This window comes from Capra hircus, chromosome 19 (genome assembly GCF_001704415.2).
Source record: "Capra hircus breed San Clemente chromosome 19, ASM170441v1, whole genome shotgun sequence".
Lineage (NCBI taxonomy): Eukaryota > Metazoa > Chordata > Mammalia > Artiodactyla > Bovidae > Capra > Capra hircus.
The window spans coordinates 38,045,531-38,063,198 of NC_030826.1; the positions used below are offsets into that span (position 1 = coordinate 38,045,531).

The 17,668-nt window shown below is 51.4% G+C and overlaps 1 protein-coding gene across 5 annotated transcripts; it reads right to left on the reverse strand.

Annotated features, from left to right (window-relative positions):
- Nucleotides 5,196-17,505, reverse strand: NFE2L1 (nuclear factor, erythroid 2 like 1). 5 transcript variants are annotated; one of them, XM_018064946.1, is made up of 6 exons: nucleotides 16,956-17,077; nucleotides 14,872-15,896; nucleotides 9,983-10,165; nucleotides 9,476-9,565; nucleotides 9,094-9,252; nucleotides 5,196-8,263 (listed from the first exon to the last, which is right to left on the reverse strand). In XM_018064946.1, the coding sequence occupies exons 2-6, from the start codon at nucleotides 15,379-15,381 to the stop codon at nucleotides 6,914-6,916; spliced, it is 2,292 nt and encodes a 763-aa protein (XP_017920435.1). In that variant the 5' UTR covers nucleotides 15,382-15,896; nucleotides 16,956-17,077; the 3' UTR covers nucleotides 5,196-6,913. The 5 variants fall into 5 exon arrangements, with proteins under 5 accessions (XP_017920435.1, XP_017920436.1, XP_017920434.1 ...); XM_018064945.1 differs by lacking the exon at nucleotides 16,956-17,077 and adding an exon at nucleotides 17,362-17,505 and having other exon boundaries at nucleotides 5,198-8,263; nucleotides 9,983-10,198; XM_018064944.1 differs by having other exon boundaries at nucleotides 5,198-8,263; nucleotides 9,983-10,198.

Consider the following 17,668-nt stretch of genomic DNA (forward strand, 5'->3'; position numbering starts at 1 on the left):
GAATCTTCTGGATCATCCACTGCACCACCAGGCAAGTCCCAGGACTGGATTCTTGTCAGTTACAAAAGGGGAAGTAGGATTTCCACTGAGATCAATTCAGCTCTACTCAACAGTTAAAAGCATTTGTTCCAAATAAACTGTAGGACTTCGCTGGTGGTCCAGTGGTTAAGAATCCTCCTGAAATGAAGGGGACACAGGTTCTATCCCTGGTCCAAGAACATCCTACATGCCATGGGGCATTTAAGCGCATTCCCCACACTGCTGAGCCTGTGCACTCTGGAGCCTGTTCTCTGCAACAAGAGAAGCTATCACAATGAGAAGTCCACGCACAGCAACTAGAGAAAGCCGGGGCACAGCAACCAAGACTTGGCATAGACAAAAATAAGTATTTAAAAAAAGAAACCATATTCTTTCCCAGGGAAGACACTGGAATTGATAATGCATGCAATGAAAACTGAAGTGAAGGAACACAATTTTGTTATCTTTAAAAGCCAATTACCACAAATTTCTAGACTCAAGAATGAAGGATAAATTCTTCTCAAGTGATTGTTGAAGCCACAAATGCATGCAAAAGTGTTAGGGAAAAAATAAGACATAGACACAACAAATCTTAAGTCTCCTTTCAGAAAGTATTCGTAGAGCATGTCTTCAGATGTGCAAAAACATGTCGGACGCCTTTGACAAAACTATATCATCATAGACCTCTAGCCCAAGAGTCAAGGAGATAATATTAAGTTGTTGCCCTAGTTACCATTACAGAAGAACAAGAGCTAACTAATTTGATGACAGAATCATTGTCTGACACTGGCAAAGCCAGTCAAGAGAAAATAGCTTGCTCCTTTACTGCCTTTAGTTTCAAGTTAATAAATACAAAAACACTTTCTGCTTTCCAATGGCATTTGAAAGTTTTGACTACCAATTACAAATAATTTTTAATAGCTTGAGTTTTTAAGTACTTATTTTCAGATGTAATCTTATATTCCAGAACTCATTCAGACTGGAGTTCAACTGATTTTAACCCTTGGCTAGTTAGCATTGACCATATGTACACAACACATTTACAGTTTATGGTCTGTGACACTGGGAATCTGTATTATAAGGTATATTTTCCTCTTAGAGAAAGGGGGAATGCTAGAAGAAATTGCTACATCAAAATAATTTGGTGGAACTCTGAAATCCAGATTTCTGCAATGGCTCCAAATCCTGAACTATGTATGGAGCTGGGCTGTTGGAGAGCAAATGTATCTGATCAAGTCATTAATCTGATGTGCATGCAAGTCCGCCTTCTCATAAAGATGTTCTCATTTAAAACTCAGAACTGATAGGAATGAACTAAGTCTGGGCTCAGTGTTTTCCCGCCACTAGAATTTGATTGAAATACAAATACCACACTACCAGGCCAGCGTTCAGCTTACTAAGTAAAAGGAAGTCTTGGCTTCCTTCACCTTTTCTTTTAGCATCCTGATGTTCTGGTGTGTGGTAAGAAGTTTGATATAGGAGCTTAAGATCCTTAGACAACCATCAGTCTCTGATCTGCACATCACCTTGGTATGACTGTCCAGCAAGGTTTTCTCTAAAAGTTAGTGATTCCCTAGCCAAAGAGTTCAGAGTTGTTTTCTCTCTCATCTGTTTGACTTTTAATCGACTTGGCCTAGGGCCTCCTTTTGAGTAAACTGATGGGTATTGAAAGCAAATGAAATCTGGAAAAAAAAAACATCCTTCTGGGATAAAAAGCATAGTTGGCCCTGCTTGAAGAAAGTAGAGCAAGGAATGTTTCTAAGGCTTTTCTTTTTTTATTTTTTTTGGCTTAGGCCAGTTAGGTGGCAGAACTCTGAGGCAAGGCTAAAACATTCAAGTTTACAATATATTCTGACTAGTTTTTCTTAATAAATAGCTAGTGTTAATTCACCAGCAGGTCTGAGTCTGCATTCTGACCTTGTTGGTTTGCATAGTTTGTGATAGTACCAAAGCTACTGTTCATGCCATGAGGATTTTAAAATCCTAGTTGACTTTGACCAGTCCTGCCCTGTTTACTGTTTTGCATAGCCACAGATCAGGCTGGGCTACTTTGGGACCTGGCTCTGGGACATGGGCCTATAGTTTCAGTTACTGCTTCAGCCCCTAGCTGAAGATTGGAAGGCTTGTTGAGACAACTGAATTAGCCTCATTAAATTTGTTTAAAAGGCAGAGCCCCAACACTTGGGTCTTTTCTCCCTCTCTCCAGATGAACTAGATTTTATTTCCTTGGTTGAAACAGCAACTGGAATTAGTAACAAATACCATGTAGCCTACTCCATTATACAGTTGGACTGGAAAAGAACCAGCTTTAAGACAGTATGTCTGCACACTCAGAAAGGAAGACAAGGGTTTCTATCCTACTGATTGTGAAAATACACCTCTTCAGCAAGGGCCCATATTCTCACTCCACTGGCGGCAACTTGTACACTAGATTTATGTTCTCCACTACTTCAGGCAGACATGAACTTTCAAAGTCCTAGATCTAATAAGGACTGGAACTCAAACCACGCATTAAGTTTCACATTATCCTCAGTCCCCACATGCTCATTCTCTACTGAAAGGTTCAGAACTGGAGGAAAGAATGACACCTCTGTGTGAGAAATGGAAGTGAAAGAAGGGTGCTTGGTACACTGACAAAGTGGCAAGTTGAAGGTCTGAGTCCCTTTCACTTCCCAGATAGATCAGGGATAGGAAAAAAAGGCTTAACCACTCGTCATAATCAGTAATCAAACACGGATTTTGCTAGAGCATGTCTACACTGGGTTGTGAAAATGACCTCCAGGAAGGCAGACCCCAACCTGGTACCCCTTTCAGTACCTGCATAGCATCAATGCCCTAGAACAATGTATTTAGTCTGAGCTTCTGAAGCTGTTGCTCTAGGTCAGTCCCTACTGGATGAGTTAAAATAGGGTGGTGGAGACACTTTTCTACAAGGCACTTGTTTTTCCAGCTACTTGCCAAACAGACCTGAAGAGCAGGTCTGCTGTAGCTGTGGGTGGTAAAAGCAGGGATGAAGGCCGCCTAAGAGGACTCCATGGTAAGTACCTCCTCATTCAATGGCTGTTTTTAATTGTTCAGCTTTCCCGAGGACAAGCAAGGAGTCAGCTATGAAGGCCAGGTCTTGACACTGGAGCATGTCTCTAGATTTCTATTTTTCCCCTCGGTTCTGTGTGGGTTGTTTTTTTCTATTTTTATTGAAGAGCTATTTTATTGATACTGAAATAGCCTTGGTTTCAGTAGTAAGACCTTATGTGGGGCAGAGACTGAAACAATGGATCTGGGACTTTCCTGGTGGTCCAGCAATTAAGACTCCATGCAGGGGGTAAGTGTTGGATCACCCATTGAGGAACTAAGACCCCACAAAGCCTGAAAAAAAAAAAAAGGATCTACTTCCACTGCCTTACATAATTAAAGATGTGTGGGAAAATCAGTTTGAATGACGCCTAGAACTAAACTCAAGACAAAGCAAGCTTTTGACCCCTACCCAAAAAGACACCCGGAAGTTTGGTCCTGAGGCCTACTCATCTCCCTGTGAACTCTAGGACCTTGTGTCACTTCCTGACTCAGGTGCAACAGCTTTCACAGGCCTTACTTGAGTTCTCATATCTTCTTCCTGCTTCTTCCTGCCAGAAAAAGCCTTGAAGCTGGAACACCCACTCCACCTGCCAACAGCAAAAAGAGGTCAGCCCCACAGTAGTGCTGACCAACTTGGCTCAAAGCCCCAGCTAATCAGCAAGCTCCCAGACACAGCTGTACATCTCTCCATAAGGGGCCATGAGGGAAGGGGGTGACCAAAACATACTTTCTCAGACCAGAAGCAACACTAGCAAAGGGGAGGTAAGGCATTTTTCTCTTAAAAGCTAAAAAAAAAAAAAAAGTTTAAAAAGTTGCAAAACTAAAGTTAAAGCCTAATTGTGTACTAAACAAAAATATGTATACATGTATCTAGAAGGAATACAAAGACATTACTCTGAATTTTACTTGTCACAGTTTTCTATATATTTTTATCAGCAATTTTTCCAACTTAATTTTTAGCCTTTTTTCCCTTTAAAATCTGTTTTATTTGGTTTACAGTCAAGTTTTGTTGTTGTTCAGTCGCTAAATTGTGTCCAACTCTTTGCAACCCCATGGACTATAGCATGCCAAGCTTCCCTATCCTCTCCCAGTTTGCTCAAATTCATGATTCATGTCCATTGAGTCAGCGATGCTATCTAACCATTTCATCCTCTGCTGCCTTCTCTTTTTGCCTTAGGAAACAGCTCTTACTTGATAGGACCAACCAACCCCTTCCAACTAGGGTTGGGGGAGGAGGGGGTGGGAAGCCATTGTAAATTGAAACAAATTAAGAGCTCAGCCTTATTCCCAGAATTCTATTCCACCCCACAGAATAAACTCTTGTAGCATCAGGGAACCAGGTCACACAGTGGTACATGGGGAGTTCCAGATCACAGGTTTCATAATAGAGAACACAGCCTCCAGCCCAAAACCTTGTCTGGTAATCTCACAGAGACTGCCAAGTGGCCCATTCATTACTTGGGCATTTGTACAGTACCTACCATAGATGGGCATGAGGCAGTCCTAACAACCATCTGGTACCTTACAGCATTCACCACTTCACACGCTTTTGGTTTTTTGAGGGAGAAGATTCTGGTCACCTCAGCTGGAAAGGATTTCAAATGCCTTAAACCCTGGGGTCAAATTGTCTGTTTCTCTAGTTCTGGGGCCCCGCTATTCCAATGAAGGGCCTGGCATGCGCCGGTCCGTCCATCCCTCAGGTTTCCATCCTCACTGTCGTCACTGACTGCGCTCCAGCTGGCAGGTGGGACCACCCGAGAAGTAACAGCATGGTCCGTGTTAGAACTGGAGCTGCCGCAGGGGGACAGGTAAGGAGCTGGGCCGCGTGACGAAACCCGCCCAGCCCTATGAGAACAAGGCCAAAGGACACTGAATTCTTCCTCTAAAAGGATTCAGCTGGCAAGCCCTACAAAAAGGTAATAAACTCATTTTTGGAAGATTTAATGCAGTATTTAAGACTGAGTTGTCAACCTCCCCCACTCTTCACCCACCTTCCCATAAGAGCTTTGCCTTAGCCACAGTGGTCAGTGCTCTCCTCTTGGGGCCTATTTCCTTTACACTCACTCAGTTTAAATTCAAAATAGGGAAAAACTGCACTTGAGAATGAATCATTCATTTTATTTTATTTTGTCATGTGCTCACAGCATCTTTCTCTCTCTCTCTCTCTCCTCTCCCTGGCAGGTCAGAGATAAATTAAAAATAAATCTACAAGGAAATAATTTATAAAAGCATTTCCCAGGCTCATGCCTTCTATCCCTACTGCTCAGTTAGAACGCCTCCCCCTCCAAGTGGGGAAGAGAATCAGAGCTTCCCCCACTTGAACTCATTCCTGTCAGTCTGGGGCAGACCATGCTCTAGACCCAGGCGGAGGTGGGGACGGCAGCAGGCAGCAAAGACACGGTCCAGGAACCACCTGGTCACCTTGGCGCTCCCCTCTCTGCCTCCCCCAGGCAGTCCGCCAGAAGCCCTTGCTAAACCGGGGTACGGAGAAGCTGCCTGTGGCCAACAGCCCTGGGGAAGGGGTACCCTCAGCCCCTCTTCCATGCACTTCTCACTCTCCTACAAAGAAACCCAAAAAGAAAGCAGACAGAGACCTCGGGACAGAGGAGAAAAATCCCAAGTGTTCACACGATTACACGGAGTCTTTATGGCAAAGAGAACATTTAGCAGCTTTGAATATTGGGGTATCTCCTTTTTACTCAACACAAGCATTCTAGACCCTATAAGTGAAACAGGGCTCAAACCCTAAAAAAAAAATCAAAGCGCAAGAAACTCTAAAAGGACTAGTTTTTGTCGTCGTTGCTGGGTTTCGTATTTTTTGTCTTTCCAGTGACAAGCCCAGTTGGTGGGGGAGGCCTGAGGGAAGCGTCACTCCCCAGTGTTGTGCTGAATACTGCCTGGCTTCTCCACATCACCCCCTGCCTCAGAGCAGCTCCCAGGAGGCTGCAGGCCCAGCACCCCAGCTGCAGAAGAACTCCAGGCAGCCGCTGAGGGGCAGGGGCACGCGGGCAGGAAGAGAACAGCATTCACATGCAGGCTCTGGTGGAGATGTGGGAGCCTTGGCTCAGGGGTGACTGGGCACAGAGGAAGGCGGATGGCAGGGCAGCTGAGTGGCATGCTTGGCTGGGGCTGCTGCAACACAGGGCCTGACCCTCGCCTGTCTACCGTTTGTTTCATCCTAACTCTTCAAGTCAGTGTCGGGTCCCAGTGGCTCCCCCCCATGACCGAAACCTCACAGAAAACATCATCCAAGAGCTCCCCTTCAGGGATGCCAAAGTGCAGGGGCAGGAGAGTTCAGAAGCCCCTCCCAGAACCCACTCCGTGTTCCACCCCTCCCCTGGGGTGAAGTGGGGTTTACTCACACCAAATGATCTAGTCTCCCCTAAAACCTGATGCCTGGAATCCTGGCCAGAGCCAATTTAACCTGCCCTTTGATTTTCTTCCCGCTTTGATTTTTCTTCCCCTTCCTTCCTTCCTTCCCGGAAATGAGACTGACTTTCTACTACCTCCCCCTCCTCTCACAAGTCCCTTCCTTCCCATCTGCCGGCCTCCAGCAATGCCAGCACCACCCTTCCCCTGAAGGACAGGGGCAGGGGTGAGGGCCCGGTCCACCCAGGCGGTCTGGCCACTTCCACCCCCTCAGCGGGGGAAGCTGAACCAGACAGCGCCTGCCTCTTCCTGTCCACTGACCCGCAGTCATCCCCTCTGAGAAGATCTATTGGATAAGAAGGCATTAAAGTCCCCGCTGTAGGTCCAGGTCCAGGCCCAGCCCTTCTCCAGTTCCCATCTCGGTGAGCGTCAACCCCCTTCCTCCCCAGGCTCACTTTCTCCGGTCCTTCGGCTTCCTCTCCTGCCGCCGGGCCTGCTGGTCGGCCAGGGTGCGGGGGATGAGGAGGACGCTGCCGTCCCCGGCGTACTGGAGCGCGTACTGACTGGGCGAGTAGGGCCGCCCGTTCTCATCCCGCAGCCGCCCAAACACCTCCTGGTACAGGCTCTGGACCTTCTGCTTCATCTGCCGCAGGGACCGGAGGAACTCCACCTTCTCCCGCAGCAGCCGAGCTTTATCCCGCTGCAGGTCCTCCACGTCCCGCTCCAGGTTCAAGATGGTGTCCAGCTTGCGCTTGCGGCAGTTCTGCGCCGCCATCTTGTTCTTGCCGCGGCGCCGTATGTCACGGATGAGGCTCAGCTGGGCCTCGCTCAGCTGGTACTTGGACAGCAGCTCGTTGAACTCCTCCACAGGCAGGTTGATGATCTTGTCGTTGGTAAACGGGATCTTCATGGCCCGGGCTCGATGCTCATCCCGGCTCATCTGCTTGTCCAGGAAGTCGGCCTGCTTCTCCTTGCTGCCCTTCTTGAGAGTGCTGGGGGGCGGCAGGTCAGCAGAGTCGAGGGCACTGGGCGCCATGTTGTACGTGTGGTTGTGCCCAACGTGCTCCAAGTAGGGCAGGCAGGAGAGCTGAGACGGGTCCTGGTAGCTCATGCGGCAGAACTTGGAATACTCAGGCTGGTAGCCCACAGCGCCCTCAGCCTCTTCCAGATCCAAGGTCTCAGAGTCAGAGCTATAGCCCACGGCACCTTCCTCAGAAAAGGAGGAAGAGGCTGAGGAAGAAGCAGACGAGGAGGAAGAGGAGGACGAAGAGGAGGAGGAAGAGGAACTACCTTCAGAGCTGCTCAGGGAGGAAGGGCTATGGCTGGAGTCCAAGGAGAGGCCTGAGTCAGAATCGAATTCTTCTTCGAGCTGGGAGGCCTGCACTGGGTTAAAGCCTTCTTCTATGGCCAGGTCCATCAAGCTGATTTCATCCAGCATGGCTTCATCTAACAGACCCCCCAGCGGATCAGGCAGCTCAGGGCCGGCTGTGTCGTTGGCCGTGCCATTGAGCTGTGGCGGAAAGAAGAGCCCCGCCAGGTTGGTGGAACCAAAGGTGGAGTTGAGGCTGGTGGAATTGCTGGGGACCAGTGGGAGCAGCGTGGAACTGCTGGCCACAGGCAGGCTCTCCACCTCCGGGCTGAAGAGTGAGAAGTCCTGGCTGCAGCCCCCCAGGGATGCCTGATGCAGGCTGACATTCTGATTGATGGGAGTGTTGGGGGCAAGGCTGTAGTTGGTGCTCAGTGGGTCTCCTGGAGGGGCATTATACAGGATTTCACTTGTTGATGTGTTCACTTCCATGGCCTGGGAGGAGAGACGAGCGTCACCATTCACTGTGTGCAGATTCCCTCCCCTGGTGTGGCTGGGGGCTCACACTAGCAGGCACCCAACACAGGCATGGCTGCCTGGGTATAAATGAAAGAGATGGGAAACCAGAGCCCATCAAGTGGGGCTTGGAGCAGCCTCAGCTCCCAGCCCCAGCTCCCAGCCCCACTTGATCTACCATGCCTGGCAGAGATGGGTTCCTCCCTGTGAACTCCCAAGGCAAGACTGATGGGCTGCCGGTCACCTCTGGTCAGACTCCCCCATCATGACGGGAGAGGAAAAAAGCTCCTAACACTGCAAAATCAGCACAGTGAAGAGAACACCTGGGCCTGCAGTGAGACAGCCTAGCTGCACCACTTGCTGGAAGACCAGAAACATTTCACTCAGCCTCTCTTTGAGTTCAGTGTCCTCACCTTTAAATAATAAAAGGGCCAGCAAGATGATGTGAGGGCCAAGTGACCTGACAATGGCTGCAAAGGACTTGCAGGAATGTCAGCCTGCTTTAATGCTCAATCTAGGAAACACCTAGCCAAGTGATTACCTGCCTGAAGGAAAGGAAGAAGGTGCACCTAGGAGGCAGGCCTGCTTTAGAAGCCTCAGTCCCGGGGCTGCTTTTCCCAAACCCCAATCCTGACTCCACCCACTACTGCCCCAATGAGACACCTGGACAGTTATACCTCAGTATCCCCACTTTTCTTATCAATCAGAAAGGTGTTACTCTTTCTTTACCCAGAAGAGGAAAAGCAACTGAAAACGAAGATACTCCACACAAAGTCCGACAGGTTTGTGCCTGGTTCTGATAATCCTACCTGCATTTCCATGATGGACATAAGATCTTGCCACTGCTGTTCCAAATCAAATGGCGACTCTGTCCCAGTCAGCAGAGGAGACAAAAGGTTGTTCTGAAGACCTGGGGGCTCACTCTCACTAGGCACTGCTTCTGTTATGCTGGAAATGTCTGCCGGAAACTAGGGCAAAACACAGAAGGTTTAACAAGGGAGGAGGAAAGACCACCTTCTGCTTCCTCCCAGAGACTACCGCCTGAGGCTCTGTATCTTCCTTCCTCTGCATTCACCCCCAGCAGCCAGGATAGGGCCAACACCAAAAGCTGGCCCCTCAGGCAGCCGCAGAGACACACCATGTGCAGGCTACCCTGCTGGCTCACTGGGCTCTCCCTAGAGTCCTGCTCACCTCAGCATTCTCCCCAAAGGGGCAGGTGGCCTCCAGCAGCCTAAGGCACTCTTCCAAGGACAGGGCTGTCTGGTCCTCCCCACCAGGCACCTGTGGCAACAGCAACTGTTAAGTCTGACTGACCCAGGCCTTGGCTGCCTGTGGGCCAAAGCCCCTTCCCCAGCCTTTCCAAGGGAAAGCTGGAAGGAGGCCTTGTGTGGTCACAGGGCTACACTCTCCCTACGTCCCCAGGCTGTCGGCTGGCCACAAGTCCCAAACTCCAGGGGAGGAGAGAGCGAGCGGGAGGGCTCTGATGCCAGCAGACAGCCGCTAGGTGCTCTGCCTCCCTGCGCTCTTCTTTGTGAGGTGTGGTCCCTCCACTGCTGCTTCGGCTCTTCCACTCCCACTTCCTCAGCCACCGCTCTGACTTAGAGATCCCAACCCAAGGTACACATTCAGGCCCATCCCACAGACACACACTGCCTTCTCTAGAGAGAAGTTTCTAGAAGTAGGCAGAGGTGGGAGTACCTGTGCAGGGAAGCTCTCCCCGGTCTCTCCATCCACTAGCAGGTTTCGAGCCAGAGCTTCTGCACCCTCGCCTGGCCATGTGTCCTCTTGCTCTGCTCCATCTTGCAGTTCCTTATCCACATCCTGCTCCTTCTGGCGATGACTGTAGTCAAAAATCTCACGCCCAGCCCCCAGGTCAATATCCTGTCGCCAAAGGATGTCAATCAGATCTATGTCCTGAAAGATAGAGCACCATGACTTTAGCTCTGGGGTCCTGGGGCCCCTCCCTGTCTTGCCCCTCAGAAGTCCCTCCAAGCATCACCCCAACTACTCCTGGGTGGGATCGCTCCCAATCTACACCTGCCAGCTTCTTCTGCTGTCCCCTCCGTACCAGCAAGGATTCATTCATCTATTTCCAGACACCACCCTCCAAAACAAAAAGAGAGCTAGCAAAAACCTCTAGCATGACTATCACCAAACTAGCCTGTGCACTTAGGATCTGGACCAGAAACACAGCCAGGCCAAAAGGCAAGGCAATCTCACCACAACTTAAGAATGAGGCGAAGCAGAAGACACCTCTCATTTTGGGAATGGGAATCCCTTAAACTTGGTTTGTAGAAAGATGGCCATGGCAACCAAGGGTGAACTGTGAAGCAGAATCGCTTCGCAGTGGCCAGGCTTGCATCAGCCTATGGTGCCATTGTATTTGCATAAAGGGGTGGGGTGGGCTGGAGAGGAAAATCCCTGCATTTGCAACCACCTGATGCAACCAATGACAACCACAGGCTACCTCCAGCCATTCCTACAGCCATTCCCCTTTTCCCCGGCTGAGGCAGGAGTACGGATGAACACCCACAACTCTTAGCCCAGGCTCACCTCAAGATCCATCCCTGCTAGAATGCCCACTCTCAGCTGATCCCAGCAAGCCGCCTCAATCCCCGGAGAGCCTCAGGCAGTCAGATGATCCTCATTGGGCACCCCACCCCTGCCAAGGCCAGCCCCACAGTGTCCCCTCACACCAGTGCTCACTCCCTTACCACACCCCAGGACTCACTGACTGCCATCAGTCAACCCACTCAAGGACATAGCCCCCATCACCGCCCAGCCACAACTGCCGCCTTGGGCACCAAAATGCCTCCCTCCCACTCTACCCTGGCACCTCCCGATCAGTTCCTGCTCCAACTGCCACCCCCATTGCCACCCAGCATACCAGCACACAACCCCAATAAATAAGAGACATTTGGATTTCCTATACATGCATGTGGCTAAAGAAACCCTGAATTGTTGCCTTCCACTCAGATGTTAAAAGGCAGATACTTTCCATAAAACATTATCCTTAGTTTAGAGCTTAGACCCACCTCCCTAGCTCTGACCAGACATTTCTTTCCCACCTTAACTCTAAGACCTCCCAGGTGTCTCCCCCACCCCCAGTCTCCCCACACACACCAACCTGAACAGAAGCCCTGGACCCAGGAGCAGAGGGGGGCTGGGCCACCCGGTGACCAGCCACCAAAGAGTTAAGGGGCCGGCTCCCTTTGGCATGGCCCCCACCACTGTGAGAGCTGCGGTCCAGGCGGGTCATGGTCTGCGAGATGAGCCCCAGGGCAGCTGGTGCCGGGAAGCCGGACAGGGGGCTCCAAGGAGCTCTTGGCTCTCAAGGAGCAAACCAGGCTGGAAAGGTGGCCCCTTGCTAGCTCCCAGGGGCCCAAGAAGGGTGCCCCGCCCGTGCCACTGCCTGGGCGGCCCAGCCCAGCCCCCTTTCTCCATCCTGAAGCAGCCCCCTCCCACCTCACAACCCCAGTTCCACTCAGGCGCCTGGCAGCCCCCACCCTGAGCTCACCGCAGAGGCTGCAGTGAGACGGGACTCCCACCCCATGCTCCGTGCTCAAGCTGCAGAGGAAAGCAAGCTCCCTCCTGGGCCTATCCTCCCGCTCCTCCCTTTCTCCCCCTTCCCATGCCCCCCAAACTTGTTACCTAGGCTGCAGCAAGGAGCCAATCCCCTCCCCCTCCCACCCCGCAGGTCACTGCTGAGGCTGCAGAGAGCCAATCCCCTCCCCCAGGTCAGCAGCTGGGCTGCGGAAAGAGCCAATCCCCTCCCACTGTCGTTACCTAGGCTGCGACGAGAGCCAATCTCCTCCCCCAAGTCTCCGCTGGAGATGCGGAAGGAGCCAATCCCCTCCCACCGCCTGTTACCTAGCTGCAGCCGGGAGCCAATCTCTGCACCAGGGCAGCTGGAGAAGCTGCCGCAAGGAACCAGCCCATCCCTGGGCCGCCTCCGTCTCCTCAAGGAGACGCACCCAGGGGCGGGCAGCCCCACCCAGCCCAGTCAGCCAGCCTGGGTGGCGCAGTGAGAGAGCCCTGGGGGGAAGGGGTGCCACTCTCCCTCCTGTCGCATCCTGCTTACCCAGCCCACTCAGGACTGGACAGACACTCCTCCTGCAGCTTCCCTGGGAATCTAAGTTCTTCCCTGGAAGTGGAAGGAGTTTTCCCATTCCTCTGTAGGGCTGTGGCCAGTCGTCCTCAAGCCCAAGGATCAAAGCTAGGCTGGGCAGGAACCCAGTGCGTCCAGATCCACTGGGAACCAGGGGTTTTGTCACCCCAGAGCAGGCCAGATGAGAGGAAGGGGGAAGCCATCCACACACACAGGCAGGGATGTCACGGTGCTGGGCAGGCCTAGGCAAGAGGCAGACAGGAGCCTGAAGGCCAGCATGAAGGGTGCTCTGCAAAGTCCTGGACACAAAAACATCCCCTGCCCCCCCACCCCCCACCCTTAACCCCAGCTGTTTTCAAGAGCATTCTCTGCCTGAGCCCCAGCTCACATCTCCAAAGCAGAAAATAAGACCCTGGCAGAATCAGGGTCACAATTCTGGCTCCAATCCTCACCGCTGCTCCCCTTGCACCTAAGGTCAGGTCAGGGACAGTATGTTCTCCACGGTCACAGACTGCTCCTCCTCGCCTGCTAAGAGCTGTACACAGGCCACCCCCCGCTCTGGGCAGAGTGCCAACCTCGAGGGGAATCCTATCCCTGACAAGGGCCTGGGCTATAGCTGTCCATCGAATAGGCCTGGCAGCAGGGGAGTGCTGCCACCCCGGGGATAATACCAGCTCCAGCAGTGCCTGTCACATGCTCTGGACCTGGGTATTTTTATCCCTGAGTTGCTGAGGAAATGTTGTTCTAGACACAATAATCCTCCCTTCCCCCATACCCAGCCTGGGCCCCTAATGCTGACCCATCCTCAACCTCCAAAGGGAACAGTGAAGGCCTGGGGTCAGGCAAAGAATGAACTTCATGAAGGCCAAGAAATCCCAGGAGAGCTTCCAGTAGGAAGAGGAATGAAGCTACGCCTGCAGGGTTCCCAGGAGCAGAGTTCCCAAGCCCAGTTATACTCAACCCTTGAGGAGCTACCATGGGGTGGGGGGATGGAAGAGGAAGCTGGGAGGCACACTTCTTTAGACCACTGTGCCAGACTGGAGCCCATTTGAAGGAAAAGAACAGAGGAAGCAGAAGAGAGGTGGCACTGTAAGAATCTCAGCAGAGAGGCACTGCAAGGCAAGCAGCGCTCACGGCCCCCTGGCTCAGATAACTCTCGTCTCCCTCAAAGCAGAGCTAGTATGAGCCAGCTAAGCACAGAGCAACCCTGCCACCATGGACGTTTGGGGCCAGGTCAATCTGTTATTTAGGGGCTGTCCTATGCTTTTTAGGAAATTCAGCAGTATCCCATGCCTCTCCCAACTAGATCCCAATTACACCTTTCCCAGTTGTGACAACCAAATCTGTTTCTAGACACTGCCACATGTCCCCTGATACCACAAAATCATCCCCAGTTGAGGACCACGGGCCCAGAGGAAGCCACATGATTTGACAGTCACTACATGATTTGACAATCACTAACATTCAGAAAACTGAACTCAGGAACAGACTTGAAGGGAGGGTGGGAGGCAAAACCTGGTCTGATTGGTAGAGAGAGCCAAGTTCTACAGCTTCTGTAAAAGTTTCAACGTATCTCCATACCCTCTTCTTCCCAAACACTCCCCCCATGCACCCTTGCTTCAAGACTCAGCCCTGGAAAACCCAGCCCAGTACAATCCCTCTTTCCCTAACAGCCAGGCAAGCAAAGCAGACCTTTTCCCAAGCTCCTTAAGACTGCATGGCAAGACAGGGTCAAAAGCAGAGTTCAAAGCCACCTTATCACACTGGTGGAGCAGGGGCAGCAGAAGCCATTTAACACTCTTAAAGGCAACTGCATCACCTTCTTTCCAGAACAGAATGTCAGCCACTCGTCAGGAATTCAGATCTCTGACAGTTCAAAGCAAGCTGACTTCAGCAGCAGAATGCAGTTTCTCTTCTAGCTTCCAGCCCTCCCGTCCCTACTCCCTGCAATAGGGCTTTAGCAAAGAATGGGAGCCTGGCCCTCTCCTGGCCAAGAATAACTATCTAAATCTACCCCCTGGCTCAGGCCCAGGAGAGCCGACTTATCAGGACCTTACAACAACAACACGCCTGACCACAAAGGGGGAGAACTTTAGGACATGTATGTGTGTTTTGATGTGGGGGGAGGTACACGGCAACAGTCCACAAAATATCTGTGTCTTAGCAACAGATATACAGCGCATCAAAGCCCATCACAACATGACTCCCTCCCCCACCCCAGGCCTCCTGTTGAAACCCAAGCAGTAAACACGCAGGCCTGTTCTAGGAACCTCCCACTGCCCTGACGGTACCTTTAGAGGTGCGTCGATTCTAGTCAGACAACCCAGCCCATTCCTAACCAAGAACAATGCCCGAGACTCCTTGGAACCGCTCTGGTTCTTTACAGGGCTTAGTACAACAACCATACTCCTTCAGCACCAGCCCAACCCACCCCCCCAACCTCAGACCCTTCCCACCACCCCTCCACATTGCCACTAACCTCTTTGGTTAAGTCTCCACTGACTGGAGGGGCTACAGCTCCCAAATCCTCCAAATCTTCACTGAATCCCTGCTCCGTTTCGCTTTCTCGCACCCCGTTGTCTGGGCCTGTCACATCTTGGAGACCACTGGAACTCTCGAGGGCGAGGCCTGAGCTGGGCTGGCTGCCAGAAACAGATCCCTCTGGATCCCGGTGGACCAGCCAGGCGTTAACCTCAGTAGTTGGCACCTGGAACCTGTCCAGGGCCCTCACCTGATTGAGGAGTCGCCGGGCAGTGAAGTAATTGTCCAGGTCTATGCTCTTGGGGTGGATACCATAGCCATCCAAGGTATTCCTCAGGTTGTGGAACTGGGTCTGAGTATAGGCAGAACTGGGCCCCAGGATGATCTCCCGAAGCGGGGGGAGCTGTGAGGTCAGGTAAGTATCCACGTCCACCCGTACCCCAATCAAACTGAGCAGAATGGTGAACTGGAGGAGTCCTTCCGTTAAGTATTTCTTCAGAGAAAGCATTGCTGAAGGACCAGAATGTTTATGTTTTTTGGTTTTTAAATCTTCTGAAAGACAAATCAAGGCCACTGCTCTGCTGCTCCAGCCAGCAAGTCACCCTCCTCAGTGCCAAACCCTGTACCCCACCCTGGCAGAACAGGGGCTGAGCTCCCTGATGGCCTCAGAGGAAAACACGCCCCTTGGAGCCAAGGCCACACTCCAGACCACATTCACTTTTCCCTTCTTGACACCTCACCTCTGAAAGTACAACTGTTGCTAACCCAGTCCAGGCCCTCAAGGCCCACGTGACTTACTGTCTCCACAGTCCACATACAGTCACTTCCTCACTCACATTAGTTGTCCTCTCTGTAGATTCTGTAGATTCCACTGCAGGCTGTTCTCAGAAACAGCTGATGATTTTTTTTTTTTCTCCTTCTCCTTCCTAAGGTTTATTTTCTTTGGCTGGAGCTACAAGCCTTTTGTCTTGGGTCAGAGTGTCCCGCCTCCTCCACACTTACCAGGGGGGTTTCCAGAGAAACCTGAAACAGGAATCACAAAAGCAACAGGATAAGGTTCTATAATTTTCATACCAGGATCAAGGCAAAAGGTAGGAAACATATTAAAAGGCCACTTTTATGTCTTTATTAAAAAAATAAATCCAGTTATTATACTCCCAGAAAATCCACAAAATCCTGTACAGACAGAACAACTATGAAAAGAAGGTACTGCTCACAAGGGATCTCAATATCTGGATATTAATTTTGTGATGCTCTAAAAGGTAGCTCATTTTGGATAAGCAGATAATGCCCAGGGCATCCAAAATATTTTACATGTTATCTGATTTACCAACCCTCCCCCACCCCATTACACACTACCCAGCTTCTATTTTTAGCATGAGAAGTCCATTTCCTATCTTAACATAAAGTTTGTTTCCCATCTCTCAGGATAAAACTGCCTATAATTCTTGTGCCTTCAAGTTCTTAGGAGAATTTATTAATGCGTGGGAGTGTGAAAGAACACCACCACAGAAAAGAATAACACCTTTTGTTTCCCCAACTTTAAAATCTGATTTCTCTTTCCTATTACTTTCACATTTAAAAAAAAGTGGGGGTACTGGTGGGATGGGAAGGGGTCTGTAACAGGATTATTCTGTCCAGAATCTGAATACGCATGTTTTATTTTCATTCATGTGACCTTCTGATCCAAATTAGAAGGATATGGCCAACTCTTCAACCCAGACAGCCAAGTGGGGAGGGAGTAAACCTGCCTTTCAGTTCTAGTCTCTACTTTTGAGCTTCCGTTAACCTTATAAACCAAGACATAGCCCTCTGATCTCCAAGGCTGACCCACCTACCAACTTCATCCTAAAAGGAAAAAGACACACATACCCACAGACAGACAGACAGACACACACACCCTTTATCTGGTTAGAGTAAACATAACTGCGACCCAGAATTCCTGCTTACACTACCCTCCAGTTCTCACGCAATTTACTACTAAAAACCTCCCAGGAACAATTAAGTTCCAGAAACCGGACGAGGTCCCTTAAAGACCGAGTAATGCCAGGTCTGAGCCCGGTCCCACCCTGCCCCGGATACCCGAGTCCGGCTGGGACCAAGTCGCCATGCCGCTCCTGGCGCCTCGGCTTCTAGCCTTCTGGGCAGCAGAGAACAAGTGCTACTTTCCTGGCCTTGACCCACCGGGACGGCCAAACCCCACCCCGCCCTCCGCCCCTATGGCCCCACCCCGCTCCCAAGCACGGGCTTAACACCACGCCTTCTCAGGCCCTCAGCCCTCCCCAGTCCAACCCACCCCGGAGCTGGAATTCTCCACGGCCTTTCGGCCCCTCCCTGCCAGGCCCAGGGCCCGGCCCCGAGGCAAACCCCGCTCGGCCGCCCGCTCCCGCCTCCTGCCCCTCAGCTCCACCCCGCCGCCCTTCGCTCCGTAAGCCTCGGTCCCGCGGGGCTGCGCCCCTCCCGTTAGGGAAAGAAATGTGCTTGATACCCGCTGCTGAGCTCGGCGTCCGCCGCTGCCACCACAGCAAGCCCTCAGCCCGAGTCCAGGCCTTGCAGCCGCCACCGCCGGCCGGCCTAGAGCTCGCCAGCCTCCGCTTCCCTCCCCGCCCCCTCCTTCCACCTCACTCGGAAGCCCGCCCTCCGCGTCCTCCCCGAGAATACGTTTCTCCAATCAAAGAGCCGAGATGGTGGCCGTCGCCGGATGTCGCTTTGACTGATAGTAAAGAGAGCCCAATGACTGAGTATGCCTCCTTCTCCCTTTACCGGTTTCTCAAGACTGACATGGTCCATGGCCC